Below are 25,058 nucleotides of genomic sequence, written 5' to 3' on the forward strand. Positions count from 1 at the left end.
ACCAATGAGGATCTTATTCCCTCAGGAGGTTGGCCAAGGTCAAAGGTGAAAGGTCAGCGAGGGCAGCCTCAGAGTTCAGGAGTGTTAAGACAGTTCACGTAATTGGATGCAGGGTGCTGGGGGGGGTTGTGTGATCTGACCACATGATACTTGTAGGTTCAAGGGTTCACGGTACGTTTCCATCCACTGATTCAAACGGTTTAATGTAGGTCACGTGATGCTGGTGCCCAGTGGGTCACATGACCTGCAGCCTGGCACCTGAATGAACAAACCACACAAACCAACGCATGTTTGACTAAACAGAACACCTGCAGTATTTATATCATCATATATGATATTATATCAAAATATACACTAATCTGTATTCACATATGTTCCCATAAACACAAATGTTGTCTTTAGCTCATTTTTTGTGGATTAACACTTTGTAGTGAAAGACTAACACTGCTCGTCACTAAATCACATGTCGTACATAATATACGCTACATTAGAAATCAGAGGACATACGGCCAATTACCATTAACGGTCCCTCAAAAAACTCAAGATTATAATTTCAAATGACTGAATGTGAAATCAGAGAGGACATATCAGCACCTTGTATAATGTAAAAAATATTATTGCCTCTGGAAGCTTGGGAGAAAGGCTTTTTATTATTGTGAGTTTGTGGGCAGGCAAAATTCCCGTTTTCCTTGCTGCTTGTGGCTGTGTGAGAAACGTTATTAGTTAATATAGCAGTGAACATAAAGCAGGGTGAAGCAGGGTATTGGTATCACTCTCCTGGGGCTTCAAAACTGAGAACCTGTCATAGAACAGTTCTGTTTATTGAGCACATAATATTTAGAATTAAAACTGTCATAGAGCCATATTTGGATTTGGCACTTTGCTCTCTATACGGTCTATTTCCATTCCTTGTATATACATTTGTTTTGTTTATATTTCTATCCTATTTTAATATTTTTATAGCTTCTATTTCACACTTTATCCTTTAATTTATAGCCTCCATGTGTGTGCGTTAGCTAATTAGTCCTCCACAGGCTCGTTCCACACAAAATGTCATTGCGCCAGGTACAGTCACAGCATAAATCTCTTTCGATCTTTCACAACACAAACCACAGCTTTCGTTAATGAGTTTGTGCAAAAATACAGTTTCCAATCGAGCCTGTAAACGTTACTTTTGCTTCCGCAAGTTGTCTCAGTGTCCGTTGTTTCAAGATGAGATTTTCTCAAACCTTAGAATGACTTAAAGATGTTCATTATCCAGCTCTAATGGGCTGAGATGTCACCTGACTGTTTCCGAAGCAACTTAACCAATCACACACACACACACACACACACACACACACACACACACACACACACACACACACACACACACACACACACACACACACACACACACACGCACACACCTTTTCCTCCAGACAAACGTGTCCCCTCTATTGCCGTCATGCAAACACGCATTCTTACACTCACACACTGATTCTCTTCTCTGTCCCTCTCACAAGCTCTCAGTAGAAGACGCACTATGAATACACACATGCACATACAAGGAAGCAGAGCGGTGGCTGAGGAGAAGTGACAGGCGCTTCATGGCCGTTGGCTTTGTATTGAAGCAGTGCCGGCCTCCAGCTCGTAATGAGGCTGTGGAACGTTTGAGTGTCATACGGATCTGGTTCCCACACCATCACTCTGTGCATCAGCTCTGTGTGTGTGTATGTGTGTGTGTGTGTGTGTGTGTGTGAGGGGCAGAAGCAACAACAGAAAAGAATGTGGCACACACACACAAACACAAACACACAAGCCATCTTTATTTGTACATGCTGTACCTGTATGTTATTGATCTCTCCAAAGACTGAGCGATGAGGCTGAGAGTGTCTGTATTGTAGCGAACACAAAAGCTGTGAGATCATTGATTGAGACTTTCTGTGCAGTCAATAACACGACCAATCAGTGAGTCCGATCAATACCTGCAACTCCTCCTTTCTCCGATCATTACTGCATGTACAGCTGATAGACACATAGCACCGCAGTAGAACTCAATTTGTTTGTATTGTGTTTGACGTCCAATAATCACCATACGTCGGATCATGATTAGGGTTATAAAGGGAAGATTTCCTCAATGTGAAGTGTCAGTTTCATTGAATCTATACAGAGATAAAGTAAAAATCCACCCGATAGCAAGAAAATAGAGATAGTGCTCTCATCATTCTTATACCTATAATAATTATATAGGAATAAGGAGACAGTGAAAGATGATAAAGATGGACACTTCTAAAAATGTCTTTATCTATATAACTGTATATATAAACATGAATATACACGCAACAGTGAGTCAAAGTATAGAGATGTTCAAAAACTGCCAAAGCTGAAGGATTAGAGTATATCATATTTCTAAGAGGACACGTTGGGAGGAGGAAAAGCAATAAAGCGATACAAAATAAAACATCAATCCAAACATGTTATCTTTGATGGCACAGGTGATGTGTAGGTGGTGGCTGTGAGCAACTAAATCTAATTTGTTGCTTCCAGAACTTTTGAGGGGAAACAAAATGAAATTCTCTGCTATCCGAGCAGCCATCAGGCCTGCACTGACTGTGAAGGAGCACTCGGGTTTATCATGTGTGACACAATGTTTTCATATCCTGATGGAACAACGCAATTTCAACATAAACTATGTCTGAAGGGTCTGATTTTATTCTGTGTTAAATCATTCCAAGATGCCAAGATCTTCCATCTTGGGCCGAGCCTGTCCCTGAAACTAAAGCCGTTTTCAGACAAGAACTTCAGACAATGTCCTGAAAACTGGGTCCAGACATTCTCTGGAGTTTGCCTTTCAGATATAAGAACAGAGCAGGAGATTGTCCAAGTCAGTCCAAGTCAGTCACAGGAAAATGTCCGTAACATTCAGCTGAGGGGTGGCGTCTGGGTAGAGCAGGAGGCAGGACATGACATTTATTCCATTGTGCAAATCATATGAATGTTTTTTGTTTTTTTTACAGCGCATCAACACCAGTGTTGGTTCTTATTACTAAAAGCTCTTGATTCTGATTGTCTTTCCTAGTTCACATCATCATTGGCATCTTCTACATGTATAGCACCTCTTTTTCATCCTCAAATATTTGCATTCCTCCAGTTTCACGTCCATTGTTTGTCAGAAACATCATCAACACGCCCACTCACATGGGTTCACATGGACCATTTACAATGTGACTGGCAGGAAAAGTTATGGAAAATATCCGCAGCAACTGACACGGACATTTGCATTCACATTTATTTTCACTCTTCACTCCAAAGATAAAAGAAACTCATCAGGACGTACAGAAAACTGTACAGAACAGAGCATGTGGATGATAATAAATAAAAGATTTAAGTACAAGTTGGTTTAGACATGAAATCAAAAGTGTGTGAGTAATTACAGATGGAGACGGTCTATACGCAGTCGTGGAGGGAAAGGTTGCTGATATTTGGGAGCTCACAAAATACCCAAACACACACACACACACAAATACACACACACACACACACACACTGTCCTCCCCAGACGTAATTTTTCGAGCTCTTACGTCTCCATCTTTTCTTCTATCCTCCAACCCTACATTTTCAATATCCTTCACTCTCTTCGTTTCAAGAGAAAAACAGTGCCGCATTTTGACGGGTCTACGTTTAATTATTTCTGCATGTTTGTACTGTAGCTCTGTATTTGTCTAGCTGCCTATTACTACTCTGTATTTGTCTTGTCTTATTCGATCTATCTATCTATCTATCTATCTATCTATCTATCTATCTATCTATCTATCTATCTATCTATCTATCTATCTGTCTGTCTGTGTGGTTCAAGGAGACATATATTTTTTTGTTTTATTTCTCCCTCAACAAACTGCAGTCCTTTAGTTTATGAAGTCCCCAAAGTATTTGTAGAAAATCATTATTTTGTCTAGTCTGTTGTACTACTGGAACTACATTTTCCTCATTCAGGTGCTGTCATCCAAGGTTTGCAAAGCCCCACCCATTAAAATCTAGCTAATAAGACCAGAAATAAATATTTTGTCTATGTTTTTGTTTAGGAAGATCTAAGTGTGTAACTGCACACGTTTACTTACACTTCAATAATCGTTATATTTACTATATATAGATGATAGCGAGTTCCCCGAGATATTTGAGATCACAATGGTGGTGAATCGTGTAACTTCTCAAACTCAGTAGCAGTAATGCACACTGCACTGCAGATGGACCCTCCACAGGGAATTTACATCACACCGTACACAAATTAATTTGACAGTAAAAAAGGCAGAGCAGCTATCTGCAACAATAATGGCGAATATTATTCATGAGGTTCATAGGGCAGACCTTCGCACATTGCTTATTCAGTGGGGAAGCCGCTGGTGAATTTCCCATGCAGTGCTACAGTGCACTTGTTTTGCGCCGCACAGTGTTTGGTTAAAAACAAGTTGAGCATACAGCCACAATCAGGACACATAGGTTAATGTTTTTAATTAGTTATTAAGTAGGATTAGAGTCTAATCTAAATCAAATGACTGTGCAGGGAGATTTTACTCAAAAATCCTGATATAGACAAATATAAAATGTACTTAAAAAACCGTGCCACTTATTTTACCTGAGAGAATCATCACAAGAGAATCACATCTGATTCCTCCTGCTCTTTTGTCACAGTACGGTGAGGATGATGAAGGTTTATATTCAAATAGTAATTAGCATTGATTAAATGCCCGAGCGTCTGTGGTCCATTAAGATGTATGTTCTTGTAGAGAAGGAGAGAGGGATGGAGGAGAGAGAGGAGACAAAGAGTGTGTGTATATCTTGGAATATATTTTAAACAATTGCAAGCTTCTGAATGTACATTAAAATATGGTACTACATATACAGCATGCAGTATCTGTGATCCATGCCTTCTCTAAGGTCTGGAGAAGGGTCTGCAAGGCTGACCACTCTGACTCAGGTTCCTTATTTTGTGAAGGATACATTCACATTCAGAATACAGGGGGAAATTATATATAATCGCAAAACGCAATGTAATTTTGATTTTCACAGAACTTAAAGAAAACATTCAATAGCAGATGGATTTGCTGATATGATAGAAATTCTATGTAGAACCCAGATTACATAAGCAAAGTTCAGACATGGACACAAAGTCGTCGTATTGAGATATCATCAGCTCAGACACATATTGTTTAATGTGGATGTTTTACAGTTAAAGTGATCCTAAAAGCCAATAGTCACATTTGACAAGGTGTCAGTAAGAGCCTGCTGCACTTTTTGGGAATACTTTATGTTTTTGAAAAGCTTTGCATCACTTGTACATATGTGAATATAGCTATAACAAATCTCCATTCAAAGTGAAGGATTGTAGCTTTAACTTCTGTAGCACATCGGAACCAAGGGCTTCAGTTTGCTGTTATGCGATGGGTAAAAAAGAAAACACACCTCCAGGATTCACTTTTATACAGAGAAATTATTTGTATGTTTATTTAGCACAGTTCTGTACCATATTACATACATCAGGCCTATATTACATTACTTCACTTTATTATTTGCTTTCTCATGTTTTCTTCATTATCTATTATTTTATGTCTCTACGTTTTGAGGTGTGCCATGCAGTCCCTCTAATTGGGTTGGAAATAATCATGTTACACTGCTGAATGGCTGAGCTGCATCAAAAGATAGAACCATGTCCCCGTCCTTACGCACACAAACCTAACACTGCACACATGCATGCACACGCACACGCACACGCACACGCACACGCACACGCACACGCACACACACACACCCCTGAGCTGCCACAATGGCTGATGGTTGTTGAAATGTTTACCCACAACATAAAGAATATATAAAGATAGAACAAGTGGAGAGTAAAGAAAAGATGTAAGAGCGAAAAGATGGATGGACTTGAATGGAGATGATTTTTTTATTCAATTACAACATTTGACACTGAGTTGTTATGGGAGAGTTTGATTATACATCATGAAACCATTTCTTTTCTATATTCTATACTTGTTCGTTCTTTTATCCTAGGGAGGTGAATTATTGATAAAAGTGGATGAGGTATCCCAGCACTGGATCTACTTACAGACAGTTCAGTGTCTGTAAGTGGCTAACTTAAATCCTGAATGAAACCCATGAGTCACACTTAATTTAGCTCAGACACTCACAGACAGAGAGAGATACAAAGTCGCACATTTGCACTGTCCTCATCCTAACCTCCCTTTCCCTCGATGTTCCCAAACTGTCTCAGAGGACGGCAGATAATTCCCTAATCAGCGTCCGACCTCATTCAGTTTTCACGGACACCATTGATCCTAAATCAGCAGTAATGCTCAACGACAGAGAGAGAGAGGGGAATAAATGGAAGAAGAGCAGAGAAGAAAGAATAAGCAGTGAAATGAATTTTATATACTAGAATTTTTAAGTTTTGGAGGAGGTTTAACACTAGCTTTAATTGAAACACTCCGGCAAATGACACAAGAAATTGCGTAGATGCTCATGGGATAAACACAACAAGCCTCTTGTAACTCAAACCTAATTTAAACCTTGGCAATTTAGGATTTCAGTTATGCAAACTGTCAGATTAACCTTGCGAATATCCCAAGGTTTGATCATATATATTTAATCAATACGTACTGTTTGGTTTTATAATGCAGTGCCTGTTATAAATCTGCCTGTTTGGAATCGGCCACGTCTGCTACAGAGCGCTGGTTGAGTGCATTCTCTCAAGTTTATCAATATTGATTGCATTTCATATCCAAATCGCACCACATTCTACACTGCACTTCTTTGGCCCCTTGACAATACACGTGCCAAGTGTGAAGCTGATAAAATGAACGATTCTCGAGTTATGCGATCCACATACAGACGGAGAAAGGAGGTGTTGGATGGGAAAGACAGATAAGGTGACCTGGGTGAGACACACAACAAACCCTTAAAAAAGCTATAGGTGTTGTTGGCACTGCGTCGGATGTATTCTTGTTGAGTTGGACTTGTCTTGCAGTTGACGGGATGCGAAAGAAGTGACAAAATATGAGGAAGGAAGAGGAACAGGTTGTGAAAAGAGGTGACAACAACGGCAGTAGGAGAGGTGAGGGGAAAAGTAAAAAGGAGGAAAAGTGTTAAGAAAGCAAGAAGGTGGATAAGGACGACAAAAACACCTCCGAGAATGGGGGACATTGAAGACAGAAAATAAGAAATGTTTTGAAGTATACGGGCTAGACAGCAAATATAGCAACAAACTAAATCGATTTAACCTTTTGCCTTCTTGTGAGTGATATTTATTACCCAAAGTGCATGCATGAAAAAGTTTGAAACTGAAAAGATGAGGGACATTTTTGTGTCAGATATAATTAACCTGTTTCTTTCTCCTCCCCCTCCTATTTCCATTTGCTTCCCTTCTCTCTTTCAATTTCAACTTTATCCTTTTCTTTCACCTCCATCTCCCCTCTTCTCTGGAATCCCTGTCTCCATATCCAGGCGTCGCGCCCTGTGGGGGTGGGGTTCTGTGATGGTAACCATGGTCCCCGGAAGCCGCTATGTCTGCAGCTCTCACGCAAGGGAGGACGACAACACGAACGACCGCGAGGAGCGAATTTTAGCCGTGCTGGGCATCATCGGGACCATTCTCAATCTTCTAGTGGTCATAATTGTCTACATCTACACCTCCGTCACCTAGGTTTTCCTCTTGGACATTGAAGAGACGTTGACGGTGTCGCCAACTTTGCTTCACACTGCCCTCCCTCCTCTTTAAGTATTTATGTACTTTATATACTCTGAGGTTTTGATTATGCAGAGTAAGTGCTGAGACGTGAGGATCGGTGGCGGTGTGTTCAGCTGGAGAGAAGCCATATTTATCTACACCTGCACCACGACTTGTCCCTTAGGACTTATCTCCGTTTGCCTGGAGACTGCTGCCCGTCAGAGAGTTGGAGCTGCAGGTGGAATCATCCACACTTACTCCAGCACTTGCTGACGGTGTCCAGTCAGGACTGGTCATAGGTGTTTGCTATACTGACCTATGACTGTGGTATAGCATTTCCGGGACCGCTTTAATAGTAGGAGTGTAGCTCTTATCAGTCTTTGGTCGCTGCATCTGCCTTTTTGTCTGTTAACTCTGTGACGGTCTGTTTTGTTGCATTTTTATTTGTTCCTATACGTGTTTAAGAAGTCACTGCCAATTAGGTTTATCTACACAGTCCAACAAACACAGCACTCTGAGTTAACTTGATCAAATTGGTAGATAAAACTATACAAGGGACCAAAAAACGCCAAGCGACTTAATGACAGAGGGACCTCTCTAGGCCTATCTGCTCCCGGCCAATGTTAATCTACTTGAACAGAGCATCTGTATGATTGCTCATCACTGAATCCTAATTTCTGTATAGTAGAGTCACTACAAAGATTTTTACATGGAATTGACGTGTCCATACCTGAGCACACCAGAGGAGAGATTCCTGGCAGTGCTGGGCGTCATCGGCATCGTACTCAACCTCCTGCTGCTCGTCTTCGTCTACATATACACCTCCATCTGATGTGTGCTAACTCGCCGCACCTACGGTAACCGCAGCTGTACCGATCAGGGGCTTCCAGTGATCGTAGCGTACACACATGTATATTATCTTTTAGCTAAGCACACCCTGATTCATTGATGGGGGGTTATGTATTTCCTAGGGGGTTTTCTGTGCCTAATAATCTAATGTTTTTCCAATACTAGTGGGAAAAGAAGGTGATGAGAGGATTTGAAGGTAAATCCAGTGAGTTTAAGATAAAAAGTGTAATTTATTACAGAAATACACGTCACAAAATTGTGTTTTTTATGTGGAAATCTTTTGTCCCACACTGTTTTTGAATATGCAGCACTCGCTTATTCACATGATGTTTACTTGAGCTTCTATCGCTACAATCGCGAGTTAACCAAACTAAGTGATGTAAAGACTGCCATCTTTTTTTGTAAATCTGTTATTTCTACATGTTTACGGACATTGGAAACACCCAGCCATGAAACTGGATGGTGCTGATGTTTCAGCAGCTCTGCACATCTGCAAAGATCCCTCCGAGGGCGGTTGGTGCCACAGATTAACGCTGTATTTTCTCTTATCATGTTTCTCTGATTGGATCTGCACAGAGCAGCAGCAGAGAGGGGAAAGCATGGAACTGAGGCGGTGTCGCACAAATCAGGATGGTGCACTGTTGCAGCACAATACAAAGGGATGTAACAGTAGCAGAGAAATCTCAGAGAACCGGTGTGGATTGTCTGGAAAAAGAGGACATAAAACCTCCCTACAAGGCCTCGCCATCTGTCTCGAACACACAAAAAACTCCCCGGGATTGGGTTGCAACGATCCCGCCGGAGCAGCATATCACTATGGATATGACGTTAGGTTTAAGCGCTGCGTCTCTAACGGAGGAGCAAACCTAAACGCAGCTGACAAGCGAGCAGGAGGGATTGGCCTGAATCTCCACTTCATCCTCGTCATTCTCTTCTCCACCAACAAGCTGACGCCGGAGAAGACATAGTACTGAGAGGACCCACGCAAGTCTCTGCCGTCATTTCACAAAGCACATTACTTTTATATATAATGTCAACGCACCCGTACCCGTGAAAAGGACGTCATACACTCATCGGTCAGAGGTTCTGGGAAAGACTCACCAACAAGGACGACAGGAACAACTTCTTTTCTATGATGAATGACCAGCACCTCTGACTGCTCTCTTACCCTATACTGTAATTTAACATGTTGGCTTGTGTGAGTAAGTACTTTTGATAATCATTGCATATTAGGATTCCTTGTTACATTGTGTATGATGTTAGTTTTAGAAACAGTTTATCAATGAGTGTTTTGTCCGGATAAGCTTGGAAGCCACAGCCACATGTTTGGGATGAAAACAACAAATATCAATGTTTTTATACGGGCAATAGTCTATTTTTATTGAGTGTAGGTGTAGAAGGTGCTGACAAGTAATTCCATGGCCATATCTACAGAATGCTGGAGGAACACGTGACCACAGTTTCCCAATTAGCTTCCATTAGGAATTATTAGACGATAGGATCTGAAACCGCCACGAACCAGGATGAGTCTAAATATTTCAATTACCAGGAATGCACAATTCAGTTGCCTTAGTACTCTCTCTTTCTCATTTGCTCTTTCACACTCACACAAGTTTCTGTACTTGAGACACATTTGCTTCTAACCATACCCACAACCTGGCAAATGTTGTGGTAGTAGCCTAATTTGGATGCCAGCAATACAGTGCTGTTGCTGCTGGAACCAGTGGTCTGAGCTCTGATGATGATAATATATATCATCATATTATATATGATATACTATAATGATAACTGTATAAATAATAATGATAATACCAGAGATAAAAGACCAATAATAGCCGGGCACCTCGAAGTAAATTCAGGAATATACCGTCCAAAAAAAGAAAGTTGAGATTTAATAAAGACTTTGACTTTATTAAACCCAAATTGTAACAAACTTAGTTCATTTACTTAGACCAGTTCTAACCCAGTTTATAGAACTGAAAGCCAAAATGTCCTCACCCTATAGACCTTAAACTCACATTGGTCCTCACAAAGATAGAAACACACACACACACACTCACACTCTCTCTAGCTTCATGAGTTTAGTTTCACACCATCTCTCAGCGCCCATCAGGACGGGTCGACAGCCAGCTCGCCGAGATCGATGTGACTTGCACATTTACTTCCTGTCAAATCCGATAATAGCACGGTGGAGTTTGTTGAGCTGAATCCATTTTAAGTGTGCACCAGAGCACAGCATATACGAGCCACCTTTGGTTGGCTAGACAGCCGCTGTCAGACTGTGACACCCAAAGCCACAGCTGTGCACATGTGAACACTTGTGAACATACTTTATATTTTGGTCAACACTTCGCTAAAGGTTCACTTGATGTTAGCAAACAAACAAAATGAACGCTCAACGTTTTAGCTCAGGTTTATGACTGGAAATGTTTTACGGCACTGCTTTCTAATAAGGCTCCCTTTAAGATTTATGAGATGGTATACAATGGTTTTTATTAATATAACATTTACTATTGCTTTACGAGCCATTAATAAGAGCAAAGTGTGACTGATGGTATTTGGCTGATGAGAAAATGAATAATAACACGTATTTTATCCAAATAGATTCCAGCTAAACTTATCTTTAAAATCTTCTAATTGATTTATAAAGCATTAGTAAAGGATTTATTAACCATTGCTATAACAGTCAGTTATTTCTTAAACCTTTTTTAAAGGGTGCATTACTTGAAAATGATACCAGTAAAGGGCCAATGGTAAAACTAATATTTTTAGACTGAAACAACCGAAAGACATTTATTTTCTGCCAACAAGAACACTTTTTTAATCTCTTTTTAAATGTACATACAAACTAAAATGGTTAGATTGTATATTGAGCCAAAAATGTTTATTTACTTGAAAAAGAAAATAAGAAAAAATAAATAAATGTAGATTTATATTCTTCTGTAGCCTTGGTCAATGAGGGACCTTCATCATATCAGCAATCAGCATTATTGATGATATTTGATAATAGTTCAATAAGCTGTCTTATCGTGTGTTCTGCATGCAGTTCAAGTTTTTGGTAAAGAACACTACAGGGACACGTCCACACAGATTGATGAGAGGAGAGAGCCTACAGGGTGAGTCCTGCCATCTGCTGTCCCAACAGACATCCAGCCATCTCCTTAATAAGACACACACACGCATGCACGCACACACACACATGCATGCACACACGGACTTAACACTTTTCAAATCTGCCACTCAGCATCAACATTCAGAGTTTTAGATTGTTTCATATTTATTTGATGCCTTTTTGTGTGTGTTATTTTGTGGAAGCCATTTTTACTGCCAGAGAATAAGCAGAGTACACCTGTGACTCCCATCCACTGCCCCAGGTATGAACTGTGAACACAAAACCCTGACGACAAGTGAACAAAGCTCCAAATGTTCATTATAAGACTTGATTTTCAAAATCTGGCTGAGGAAGCCACAGCGACTGTGAGACACATCCTCATGTTTTTTCATGATCGGTGAGCTGAATTGATTTTTAGCCTGAGCTGGACACAGACCGTCACTTTTCATTTAACACAGAGTCCTTTCCAGAGCAGAAAGGAACAGTGATTCAAACAACTGCCAGGTGTCAGAAAGCCTCAGACACGATCCATTCACCGGAGGTCTGTGTGACGGGCTGATGATTTACTGCCTAACATTCCAGGACAGGAGCTGCTGCTGCTGCTGCACCAAACTGTAGATTTGAAAGAGGGAAAGTCCAGAATAATTACCACACTGATAATGTGTGTTTCTATTAGCAGGTAATAAAGTTATCTTGTCAGAGCAGAGAACCTACATCCTTGAGATTTGTGTACGAGTATTACATTCATTGCTGACAAAGCTGATAGAGAAACAGGTTAAGAGTAGCCATGGAACAAAAACTGTGAGATTCTGTGTACTTTCAATGTAATGATTATATATAATGTATAGTTGTAGTAATGACAATAAAAATGAAAAAAAAAAACACCATGTGCAGAATTTCGTTTTTTCTTCCTCCTGTTACATCTGTTTGGGCAAAAACTCTAACAGTCAGTACGACAATCTCTAGCTCTATTGCTTGTTTCAGTATTCTACATTATCTCTCCAACTGCACAGATACACATGAACTCTTGATTTTCAGGAAAATTGAGACTGAGAAAAAAAACGATTTCTCTCTAAATCTGTTGTAACCCTGATTAGCAGAGATAACTGGATTTCAATCCAAAAATCTGAATCTGAAGAAAATCCAAAGCTTCTCTTGTTGTAATTCTGATGAATTCATTTTTATTGTAAGATATTTGCCCACTAGCTGACATGTGCTGACATGGCAACCAGAAGGTCGGCGGCACGAATCTCAGCCCATGCCAAAGTGTCCTTGGGCAAGATGCTGAACCCCCGAATGGCCCCTCGTAGATGTTGAATGCACTGATTGGAAGTCGCTTAGGATGAAAGCGTCAGCTAAATGACACGTAATGTAATTTAATACACCAAGGCCCAACAGTCCTCTTATGAAACTCATAAATCAGGCCCCTAAACACACGACTAATTTTTTCAATCAAAATCCAATTGCGCATGAAAAAATGAAGGGTGCACCAACATATGTATCACAATGTAGATCCGCATAAAATCATTTTCTCAACTTAAATTTGCCATGGATTTCCTATAATGTATTGAAAATGTCCAGCTGTCATTTTCATACTTGTTTTACTTTGGGTTTTAACACGCTGCCCTTCTGGAAACCCACGAGTCCTTCCAGGTGACAGGAAACTGAAGCTGTGCCTTCATCCACATTCTGTTTCTTTATTCAGGCGGAGCCACTGAAATGGGTTGGAATAACTAAATTAAGACTAAAATCTTGTCTACTTGTGTATTCATAGCTTCACTCTTTATCAGCGGGATGCAAGCGGAGTGTGTGCGGCTGCTGCTGCTCCCTCCAGCTCCTCTGAGGGCGTTCCCTCCTGTTCACTCTTCCTGTTTGTCAGTGGGATGCATCCTAGTTTCCAACATTGTCTTGAACGCTCTAACCATATATGAAAACAAGGTTATCACCCACAGAGCACTTTTTAAGTACAGCGTATAGTTGCTCTGGCAGACCTGTGCTGTTGGGTGCAGCCATGTTCACCCAGTCAGATAAACTAACAGTGCGTCCTCAGGCGTCCCATGAGACAGCCACTGACCTGGCTAATATGGGTGGTTGCCCTCTGCACACACACACACACACACACACACACACACACACACACACACACACACACACACACACACACACACACACACACACACACACACACACACACACACACACACACACACACACACACACACGCACACACACACGCACACACACACACACACACACAAACCAGCCTATAGTCTCTTGGATACTGCAGCTACTGTCAACCACTTAATCTATAGTGTGATTAAATAATCCAGTGTGGCTTTCTTCTCTTCGTGCTCTCCCTTACCCTCTGCACTCTCTCCGCTGCGAGCATCAACACTCCCTCCTCGCTGCCTTGGTCCGTTGTTTGCTATGTTCCTATTTTAGTCTTTAGTAAGTTTGCCAGCTCAAGCATGAACTCCCCATCCCAGGCTCGGAGCCTCGAGCCACTGTCAGTGGAACAAGGAAAGATGTTTCATGTAAACAGTAATATATTGTCCTACTTGCCTGTTGAGTGTAACAATCCCCTCACAAGTGCAACCAGGCTTGAAGGAAAATACCCACTGAGTCACACCGTTTTTGCTCATGCGACTTCGGTTGCACCTATGTTCAATGCACAAGCTACAGTGTGTCTGCAAAGTTCAAAATCATTGACATCAGGGTCCTGCTGAGAGAAATCAGGAAGTGAGGTCTCATGTCAGCGTATCAGCTTAGCTCGTCAGCACCAACCCACCTTTTATCACGAGCCTTGTCAGCACACAATTCAGAGGAAAGAGATTGTACAGTGAGCAATATTAGAGTTGACTGAATTGTTAGGTTATAAAAAATAAAGCAAAAAACAATGTTAATATTCTTGTTCTTACGATATTATGAATGCTGTTCAGATATATACATGTACACCATTTTATATATGTGCCTATACACAGTGAATATAACAGTGTAGAATGATTCATTTTGTAATAAATAAATCTGAAGTAATTGACGGTTAAAACAGTAATTTGATCGTTAAAATGTATTTTCATTTATATAAAAACTGGAAATCCGGTCAGAAACATGAACAAAATGTAAATCAGTTATATTGCTCATATGGTTTTGACTTTATAAGAATGAAAATATGGTCTGGCAACTTTACATTTATGTGCTATTAATAGTAATACTACATTGTACTGCTGCATTTTCCCATTTGGTTATGTTATTAACTCTGCCAGGGAGGTTATGTCTTCAATGCTGTTTATTTTTTTCTTTGTTTGGATTTTAACAGGATTACGCAAGAACGACTAAACCAAAATGTCGTGAAATTTGGTGTGAGTTAGGGGTATGGACCAATGCCTTTCGAGTGCCCCTCTAGTTTGTTTACGGGTTTATTTGCAACAAAGGTTTTTTTTTTAATTTTTAGATTGTTCATTTTTCAGGGAACAATCCACAAATCCTAATTTTAAAAAATCTGTAATATTTAGTCAGGTGATATTAATGTGTGTACAATTTGTCACAGATCCAAATGAATATCTAAAGCCAGCAGATTTAAATATTTTTCATAGGGGTGGTTGTCTTTTGTCAGCCATATAATAATGTTATTTCTAGTCAAATATATGTTGCATTGGTTTTCATGTACATGTGTCATTCCAGTTTTACCTCAACGTCTTGATAATCGAGAGTGACGAGCAGGGTAAGAAGACATGACAATCACCATCATCACCACTGACATTGTTGTTCTTTATCAATGTGTTTTCAGTGTTTGCCCTTATTACAAATTACTCATCACTCATGCAGCCCTCAAAGCCGGGAGCTCAGTCAGCACAGCTGGGTCTTCAAGATGCACACGCACACACTTAAAAGACAAATAATAAGATATCTGGGGATGTGAGAAATGCCTCTTAAGCTTCAAAACTAGTCACTAAAATGAAGATGGCTGTTCCTTTGTTCCTCGGGGGTCTCATTATACTCATGCTATCTGCATCTCATGAGACTCTGATCACTTCTGTTGCCCCCTCTATGATCCACCACCTCTGTTCAGGTCAGGGTCGAAGAGCATCTACATACATGCTGTTCTTACTCCATTGATTTTGAACATTTGAGTCCGTTTGAAAACATGAGAGAAAGAGGGAAGATAAGCAGACAGACAAGAAACAATGACAAAACATAATAAATAATATATGCACACAGTTGCCAGTTTAATATGTACAATTACCTGAAACTCATGCAGTGGGATAAAGTAGTCCTGCAAATTCATTACGGTTATGATGTTTTTTTGTTGTTGCTGAAACTGATTTGAAGAGGTGTTTCAGAAGATGCAACAATATCTGCAGAGATCTGTCATCACAGGATGCACTTTGCAGCAAAGTATAGTCATCGAAACAGTAAATGATTACTGAGAGCAGCACTTATATATTTAACCTTTTTATCAGATTACACAACACTTCTTGCAGTTAATCATTCGTCTTTATTCCTGGATCTAAAGCCTTCCCTCCACCAAGAAGGTTGTGCGTGTGTGTGTGTGTGTGTGTGTGTGTGTGTGTGTGTGTGTGTGTGTGTGTGTGTGTGTGTGTGTGTGTGTGTGTGTGTGTGTGTTTGTTTGTTAGCTGGATTAAGCAATAACTACTGGATGGCTTATCACAAAACTCATGGCTCAGGGAAGAATCCATTACATTTTGGTGTGGATGCGAATCAGGGGGAAGATCCAAGAATTTCCTTTCACTTTCTTTAAGATTGTGAGATCGGGCACTTCCCAACATTTTCATTGATTTCTCAGAGAGAAATTCATGGAGCTTGATGAAAAAATTCTGACCTGTTTAAGGGACTAATATTTATGAGTGTGAGCTATTTGGTACAGATCCAAATAAAAATCTGGAAAGTGAATTTAAATGGTTTGATAAGGAGACTGTTGGGTGTTTGCAATGTACTGAGAGCCATTCTAGTCTCTAACTGAGTCAATCTATCACTTGCATGGAGGGAATCAGTGGTATCAGATGACAAATGACCTGAAGGAGCTTTTCTAGTCCGTGACCCTAACTAACACTTCACCTCTGCCCCTCAGCGTCGTCTATAACGATGCCTCAGTGTGATTAATCAAAGCTGTCCAATGGCAAGAGCTCTGCCCCTCCGCCTTCTTTAAACATGATGGATGTGAATCTGAATCACACATTTTGAGCTGAACAATTAAAAGTGATGTAAAAGGTAAAGCTAATGTCTCTTCCTTCATCTCCATTACAGACTTTCAAGTTGTCTCTATGCACACCTTCAAGAGCACGAATCGCATCCATCACACTTAAAGACACAGCAATAATCAGACACACAGATAAACACACACACACACACACACACACACACACACACACACACACACACACACACAAACAAATGAGGGCACTAGTGATGTATTTGAGGCCTTATCAGTACCTTGGTAACATTACCCAGTGGACACACACAGAGGCAGTTAAAAAACCAGCTATAGATGACCCCACACAGAAATAGTGGCTGGGCAGCTGAGCAGCTTCGTGGCCCTATATTACAGTCTGGGCCATTAGACGCAGAGCCAAACAACACAGCATGCCTTTATTCCCTCATTTATCACAGACCTGTGGGTTTACAAATCTCAGAGAGAAGAGGATACAGAAGACTTAAAAAAAGAAACCAGTTCCAGTGGTGCCTGACAGCCATCATCCCTCTGAATATTTGGATCCATTTGTTTTGGGACTGGACGGGATAACGGCTGAAGTTGATTTTACTGTGCTCTGAGGGAGTTTGAAGAGTGAGAAATGGAGCCTGTTGTGCCAGTAGAAGTGAGGGGAAAGAGAAACAGCCAGGAGGTAAATTTCTTATTCAGCTCATCAGAAGAAATATCCCGTTTCATCACTCTATTGTCACCGTATGACTTTACAAGACAGGGAGAATGGAGTTAAATAGACTTTCACTATCATGTGTCATGTGTCATGTGTCATAAGCAAATTTAACATAACTTTTTAATTCCATTCAACTTAAAATGTATATGCTGTGTGTGGGATATACAATGTATGTACATATGGACCTTAATGGAAATAATAGTCAAATAATTATGGGGAAAAAATTATACATAACTTCTTTACACACAATGAGTGTAAAGATGATATTAATATAACTACAAGTGATGGAATGGAGAAAATTACAGACGATACCAGCAATTATATGTTTTGTGTATCAATGGCGCCATCAGGTGGCTGAAACATGTCAAGACACTAAATTTAATCTAATAATTCCTGCTCTGAGTTTATGACTCTGAACAATATGAATGATTTGCTCTTTTATATGCTCTCTTTTAGTCGGCTGATGCTGTTTGTGCTCTTCCTGAAGAATGCAAGTTTGACACCGACCACGTGCTTAGCATTGTGGGTATTGTGGCCTTGGTTCTCAACCTGCTGATAGTGGTGTTGATGTATGTCTACACGCTTGTTTGACGTGTCCACCCGAAGACTATAATGCGGATTTATGGCATTGGATAAATGAAATTTTTGAAAATAACTTCATATTTATAACAAATAATATTGAAACAAGAAAACTGTTCAATCTTCTCCAATTTTACTTTGATTCCAAGCCACGTCAACAAACAATCAGGGCAAAATGTCAATTTATATTAATATGTTACCTTATTATACAATTTTAATGAACAAAGGGAAACAAATATCACACAAGAAACATGTGGGACCAGAAAACATCAAAGATAGGAAACGATATGCCACATAAAAAAATCTGTCTCATTGGTTTAAGATACTACTGATGTTCTGCTGTATGAATATTTACAAAGTACTACAGGGAAATGTGATATTATCAATAAATACCAATGTGAAATGTAAACAAAAATGTGCTGGAAGAGACATGCACAACAGCAGATGACATGTATACGTGTTTGTTTTTCTTGCTTGACTCTTAACAGAAATATCCCCAGAACTCCAGACACAGGATCAGACATTATATGACAGATCAAGGCATACAGTAAATGACTGACTGAGTATGTGACTGTTAAATATATGTACTGTATATTGATATGCATAAGCTGTGTTTGTACATGTTTTTTCTTACTGCTTGCGTTTTAGTCTCTGATATTCTCTGAACATATATCCACAATGATGTTGAACTATGTTTTCAAAGGATTTGGGGGATTTCTCTCTTTAAGGAACAGGTGCAGCACAATTATTTGGAATGATGTTAATGTCAGGCAGAATTTGACAGCTTGTGATGATGTCAATCTTCTCGGACACGGCCTTCAGGTCGTCCAGAATTAATCTGATGCTGTGAGAAGCGTTGATGATGGCCCCCTGCGATGTGTTCAGCTGAGCGGTCGCACTGCGCACCTTCACAAAAAGCAGTCAAACAAAAGGAAACACTAAACTACGGTAAAGGCAATGATTGTTTGCAATTGACAAGACTTAAACCTGCTAAATTACAAGTGACACAGGTATTGTACTTTAGTGAGACAATAATTTATTCATTCTCATATTTCTAACCCCTCTGCTAATAAAGACACACAGTTTGTTTGCCTGCAAGTATCTGGTATACATGTCCACTTACACTTGTACGTATCTAAGGCCTTATGGTGCCTTGTTTTATGGTACTTAGAAAATATATATACAGTATATAATGAAAAGCGTTCTCAGTCAAACACATCGTCATACCTCTCTGGTGGCACTGCTATAAACCTGCCGAACTGTCTGTGACACGTTGTGATACAGCCGACTGTTAGACTCCTGCAGCTTCTGTTGTAAGAGTGTGTCGCCTGGAAATGAACAGATTGGCAGGTCAGAGAAATAACTGAAACTTAACTTGTCCTCCATCGATTCACTTATACAGTCGATCGAAACCAAAATATTGTTGAGATTTCATGAAAAAATTATTTATTATTGGTTGAAAAGTGATAATCGTTCATCACATTTATCACCACAATGTATGATCCTAAGCAGGGCTACTCAGATTGTATTTACTTGCTGTATTTCAAGATGTTAGTACAGTTTGTACAGACAATTGGGGGCTTCCTGTAAACAGATAATCTAAACAACTTTTTCAGAGCTCTCAGCTGCTTCTTAACCTCATCTGTTTTAATCAGTAAATGCAGCTGGATCGATAAATTCATACATCCAGAGGATCTATTCACTGAGGAAGACTGTGACATGGAAGACATTCCTGTCACACAGGAAGTTTCATCATTGGAGTAGCTACTGTTATAAATATGACTGGTATTCCTCACCATGTGGCCTGTGTGTGGGGCTGGGTCTATCCTCCACAATGGACTGTATGTCAGGATGATCTCTGACCACAATGAGAGGAGGCAGGTCTCTCCTGAGAACCTGAGCGCTCTCCTGGATCACTGCAGAGGCTCGGCCCACCGCCTCCTCCTCACTGTCTGTTTCTGACGCCTCCCCTGGAACCTGACAGCATTCAACATCACAGAAACAACCAACTGGGGATTCAGAGGACGAGTGGGTGGAGACATGGTCTGATGTTCATAACAACAACAACACACACACACACACACACACACACACACACACACACACACACACACCAAACACACACAACACACACAACACACAACACACACCTTGGCCCCGGCTGAGGCAGTTTGTGGAGCAGGCAGGGAAGTGATGTAGACTTCATCATCAGAGTCTGTCTCAGACGCTTCACCCTGCACCACGATCTGGTACCTGCTGGACATGACTGCACACAAACACACACACACACACACACAATAAAACGTCTAAAGCTACTGGCTAAATAACCATGAAACGACTCTTAGACATGCGACACACAATGTTTCCCTGAACTCGGGGATAAACTATGAATTTCACATGTTAGCTAAACGCTCAATGTTAAAATATTCAATGAAACACATCATCAAACCTTCTCAGTGAAGTCAAGAACACACAAATCACATGAGCAACAAGGAAGTGGCTTGTTTAGAACGGTCACATGACAAGTGACGTATCACACCGCGATTGGAGGACAAGCATCTAGAGTGTGTTCGTAATAACACCCGGCGTACCTTAGGCAGGCACTGCGTCACACACTTCATTTGTGGCGTCTACTTAAGCTCAATAAGTTTTGTTCGTTGATATATAAATTCTCTGTCCGACATTAGTTATTGTTGGGAAAGAAGAAGACAAACACTGGGAGCCTTTTCCTCTCCATTTCATGGGCTGACTCCCGCTAACACCGCCTGTCCGAATTCAGTGGGGCGTCCTGACGTCAATATCGAGTGCAGTCTAGGAAGAGGGCTGTTATTTACTTCGTGCCTCCTTCAGTAATTTGACAGGTACAATACCTTTACTCGTTCACTCTGTTGTATTTAATAACACTAACTAGCAGTGAGGTTTGAATGTGTGTATTGTTTTCTCAGTTCAGCTCATACGACATAGAAAAAGATTTTAAAAAACTGTTTAAACGGCCCGGACGATGTCGCTAGCTAACCGCACTAGCTACCTGGTGCTAACTGTGTAGCTAATGCTAAGCTGCGGTAAAATGGGTCTAACAACCATAATGTGATGTTGTGTATCACCGCTAGCTGTGTTAACTGAACCTGTTGTGTGTGTGTCCGTGTACTGACGCGTGTGTGTGTGTCCGTCAGGGATGACGGACGAGGCCCTGTTTGAATTTCTCCACTTGGAGATCGTGTCCCATGTTTACAAGGAGCAGCAAGCCAGTAATGGAGGGATGGACAACAAGGTGCGTTCAGTCCCTCATCGTGTTCATACTTAATAAACATGAGAACCCACAGCAGTGTTCACAGTGTCGCCTTTCACAGCAGACAACACACACACACACACGTTCATATGATTCTACCATCAGGTTCCTACACTTGCACTCAACTCATCACTAACAACCCTCTGCACATCTGTTTTACTTCCTGTTTTAACTTTATTTTGGAAAAAGTGCTACAACTGATACACACACGGTGCAATAACTTTACAAACACATGTGCAATAACTATTTACACACACTCCGTCCAGCTAGATTTGTTACCTCATTTGCCACGAATGTCACACTGCACCTTTGGATGTATACAGTTATTTATTATATTAAACTATTGCACTGCGGAGCTGACCGGTTTCTTCTTGTCCGACACCTTTCCTCATATTGTTGACCCCGTGTTAACTTGCATAATATGACAAATAAAACTTGAAACTAAACCAAATGGATTTCTAACTCTCTCCAGGACAGAGCTGTCTGCGTCTCTGTCCTCGAAGGCATGGGCTTCAGGGTGGGACAAGGACTCATTGAGAGGTAGGCGAGCACGAACACACATGCATGTGCCTGTGTGACGTCCATCCTCATCTATGTTTAAATGTATGTTCTGTCCAGGTTGACCAGAGACTCTCCCAGCTTCAAGGATGAGCTGGATATAATGAAGTTCATCTGTAAAGACTTCTGGACAAAGGTGTTCAGGAGGCAGATTGACAACCTCCGAACAAACCATCAGGTAAAATGAGACAAACTAATGCTATTTCTAACACACACATACCACACTTTAGTTTGTGTGCAGAGTGTTGACATCTACAGATGTTTCTTAGGCTGCTGGGATTTCTGGCCTCAGATAAGAAGAAGTTGGATCCCATTTTGAAAAACACTTATTATTGTTTAATACAGATCATGAAGCAAAGAGCTCACAGTACAGTCACATAAGGTCATAGATTGTCTCTGGAGTTTTCTTGTATACTAATAGAAGTTATGTTTGCATTTAGTGCTACTCGTGAAAAAGCATTGTGTGTATCGTTGAGTGCATTTAGAACTAGAGATCAATAGATTTTGAAGTCCACTTAAAAGTTAGAATAAATATTGCCGTTAAATTAAGCACTAAAACATAAATGCACATTCAGTGTTTGTTAAAACGTGCTCCATTGTTTGTTACAACCTCTGTATACCTTTTGTATTTTCCACCACAGGGTACCTATGTTCTACAGGACAACAAGTTTGCTCTTCTGACTCAGTTCTCCAATGGAAAACAGTATCTGGATCAGGCTCCTAAGGTCAGTATCCACCCTCTACCTCTTTCTCACAAGCACTCACAAAGCAACCTTTCTACTCAGTCGGAGAAAACTGCCACATCAGACGTAGGCTTTGTTGTTTCATATACAACCAAATGAGTCCAAATCTGTTGCAATAGCTTAGGTTAATTTATCTGTGTGTATTTTCTCTCAGTATCTCGCTTTTTCGTGTGGCATGGTGAGAGGAGCTCTGTCTAACATTGGTCTGGACAGTGTGGTGACAGCTGAGGTCTCTGTCATGCCGTCCTGTAAGTACTGACAGTATTTGATTCTCTTTACCATTGAAAAGTGTGAGGTGACACAACATGCTCACTGGCCTCCAATAGCAGCCAAACCGCTGTTATTCATGTTAGGTATCATCTAGCAATGTGCGCAACCACTTGAAGTTTGGATTGGTCTGTTTTTTATGGTCCAAACAAACAGCTCATCTCTCCTTCACGTTGTCTTTCCAGGTAAGTTCCAGGTGGTGATCCAGAAGTTGTGACCTGATCCTCTTTGCCACCGTGGTGCAGATGAACAGGCCCCTGTGGGGTTCTGTTAATCCTAAAGAGGGATAGCTGTTCGTGTCCTCCCACCGAGCAGGCCAACCACAGAGGGAATCAAACACCGCCCTGGTTTACACAGCTGGGGACGAGCCAGGGTTTTGCTGATAACCTGTTACCCCTGACAGAGCAAACAGCATCGGCCAGAGCTTATCTCTTACTTGTGGTTGTCTGATAAATATTTGTTTTATTCCTTTTGCTTCTTGTTTTCGATGAATGGTTGCTTTCCACTCCAACTAAATATTCACCTGTTAAAAAAAACAACTCAGTGTTTTTAATGTGAATGTATTGTTCATGAAAAGGTAACTTAATACTCTGTAATATGTTGCAATGTTGATCTGATAAATAATTGGAAATAAAAAATAAAAAAAAGAAGGATAAGACAGAGATCTAGATGATACATGCATATTATCAACTGCCAGACCCTTTTTATTTAGCATCCATCCAAATAAAAGCTACTGAGCATTTGAAAATGATTTCACCTGACACATCAGATTTCTTATTCAGCTCTTGTTTCGCTGTAACAGCACCTGGTGCTTTGTTCTGCCTTGTAGCAGATTCTTGGCAGTTATTTAAACTTCAGCTCAGTTATGTTATATAATTAGATGTGATAACAATTTCTAGACCCGGCTTTTGTATAAACAAAACTGGAATGACCGCTGCTTAGTAAGCATCACTCTCGTCCTCTGTAGTGTTTTCTAAAGCCGACCACTCAAACTGGGTCTGGAGGTTTTTATTTTGTACCCAGGTGTACATGTTTTGTCTTTTGTACGGTATTGATATGTAAACATATTGTCATGTTTTTTTCTTTTTTCAACACCTAAAAGAGCAAGACTATGTGATGTTTTATTTATTTTATTTCTCGCATCTAAACATTTTTGGCCGAATAATGTTGAGACGAGAATACTACAACAACGAGGTCTGTCAAACAAGCAGAGACAACTCGATGAACACAACAATAAAGAAACTCACCTCTGGTTGAAGTAGTTGCCTCTTTGTGCCACTAGAGGGACACATCAAGCTGTAGTTTGATCTTTCTGATGTTCTCTGTGTTTGTGTGGGAGAAAGAAGAACCCATGTTTGAACAAACTTGCTAAACTTCCATAAAAACACCCCCAGAAACTTAGCATCACAGTTTATTACATTAAATCTTCAAATATTTGTCACTGATATAATAAATCTGATAACACAATGTGTGCTCATGCATCTTCTTTTCCCCCCTTTCATTTGTGAGTTTAAACCAGAACTAAGATCATGGAATGAGAACCTCTGTGATGATTTCAATTTAAAGAATAGAAAAATGCTCATTGAGGGGTTTAATTGTAAATGGATGCGTTACCTTTTCTCTTGGCTCCTCTGCATAACAACACATTTCACAGTGTACACTAGTCACAGAGGTTCAAACTCCCATCATCCCCGCTTAGAATATTAATATTCCTCTCATGTTTTTGATCCACATCATGAGCTCGGTATTAAGAGGCTCTGCTGTACGTGAGTGAGCTGCACTTAAAGGTTTTGTTCCAGCAGGTTTAGCTCCACGTTGGCATTCACAACGAGCTCAACAAGCTTCAGTCAGAAGCATACTCACATTTTGTGAAATATTTTACACTTCAACCCTCTGGATGTTTTGGTATGGCACGCCACAATTAATGGTGGTGCTCACTTTGCTTGTATCTGTGCTTTGGCAACGTTTCCCTGACTGTGTTCTATCATTCCCCTGAAATCAGTGTAATCATTTTACACAACAAAGGTTTTGAACCATTAAATGTTCTCTCAGTGTGGGTCTT

The 25,058-nt window shown here is 40.4% G+C and overlaps 2 protein-coding genes across 3 annotated transcripts; one reads left to right on the forward strand and one right to left on the reverse strand.

The window, feature by feature from the left end:
- Positions 1–18,255: 18,255 nt before the first annotated feature.
- On the reverse strand, positions 18,256–20,670 carry bloc1s3 (biogenesis of lysosomal organelles complex-1, subunit 3). Its single transcript, XM_035154839.2, has 5 exons — positions 20,589–20,670; positions 20,290–20,405; positions 19,936–20,116; positions 19,367–19,467; positions 18,256–19,045 (listed from the first exon to the last, which is right to left on the reverse strand). Exons 2-5 carry the CDS (start codon positions 20,401–20,403, stop codon positions 18,863–18,865), a joined length of 579 nt encoding a protein of 192 aa, XP_035010730.1. The 5' UTR covers positions 20,404–20,405; positions 20,589–20,670; the 3' UTR covers positions 18,256–18,862.
- A 38-nt stretch (positions 20,671–20,708) lies between these two features.
- trappc6bl (trafficking protein particle complex subunit 6B, like) lies at positions 20,709–24,463 on the forward strand. 2 transcript variants are annotated; one of them, XM_035154841.2, is made up of 7 exons: positions 20,709–21,065; positions 21,313–21,410; positions 21,901–21,968; positions 22,047–22,164; positions 22,628–22,711; positions 22,884–22,977; positions 23,182–24,463. In XM_035154841.2, the coding sequence occupies exons 2-7, from the start codon at positions 21,315–21,317 to the stop codon at positions 23,211–23,213; spliced, it is 492 nt and encodes a 163-aa protein (XP_035010732.1). In that variant the 5' UTR covers positions 20,709–21,065; positions 21,313–21,314; the 3' UTR covers positions 23,214–24,463. The 2 variants fall into 2 exon arrangements, with proteins under 2 accessions (XP_035010732.1, XP_035010731.1); XM_035154840.2 differs by having other exon boundaries at positions 20,712–21,000.
- Positions 24,464–25,058: the final 595 nt, after the last annotated feature.

Source organism: Hippoglossus stenolepis, chromosome 4, assembly GCF_022539355.2.
Source record: "Hippoglossus stenolepis isolate QCI-W04-F060 chromosome 4, HSTE1.2, whole genome shotgun sequence".
NCBI classification, from domain to species: domain Eukaryota; kingdom Metazoa; phylum Chordata; class Actinopteri; order Pleuronectiformes; family Pleuronectidae; genus Hippoglossus; species Hippoglossus stenolepis.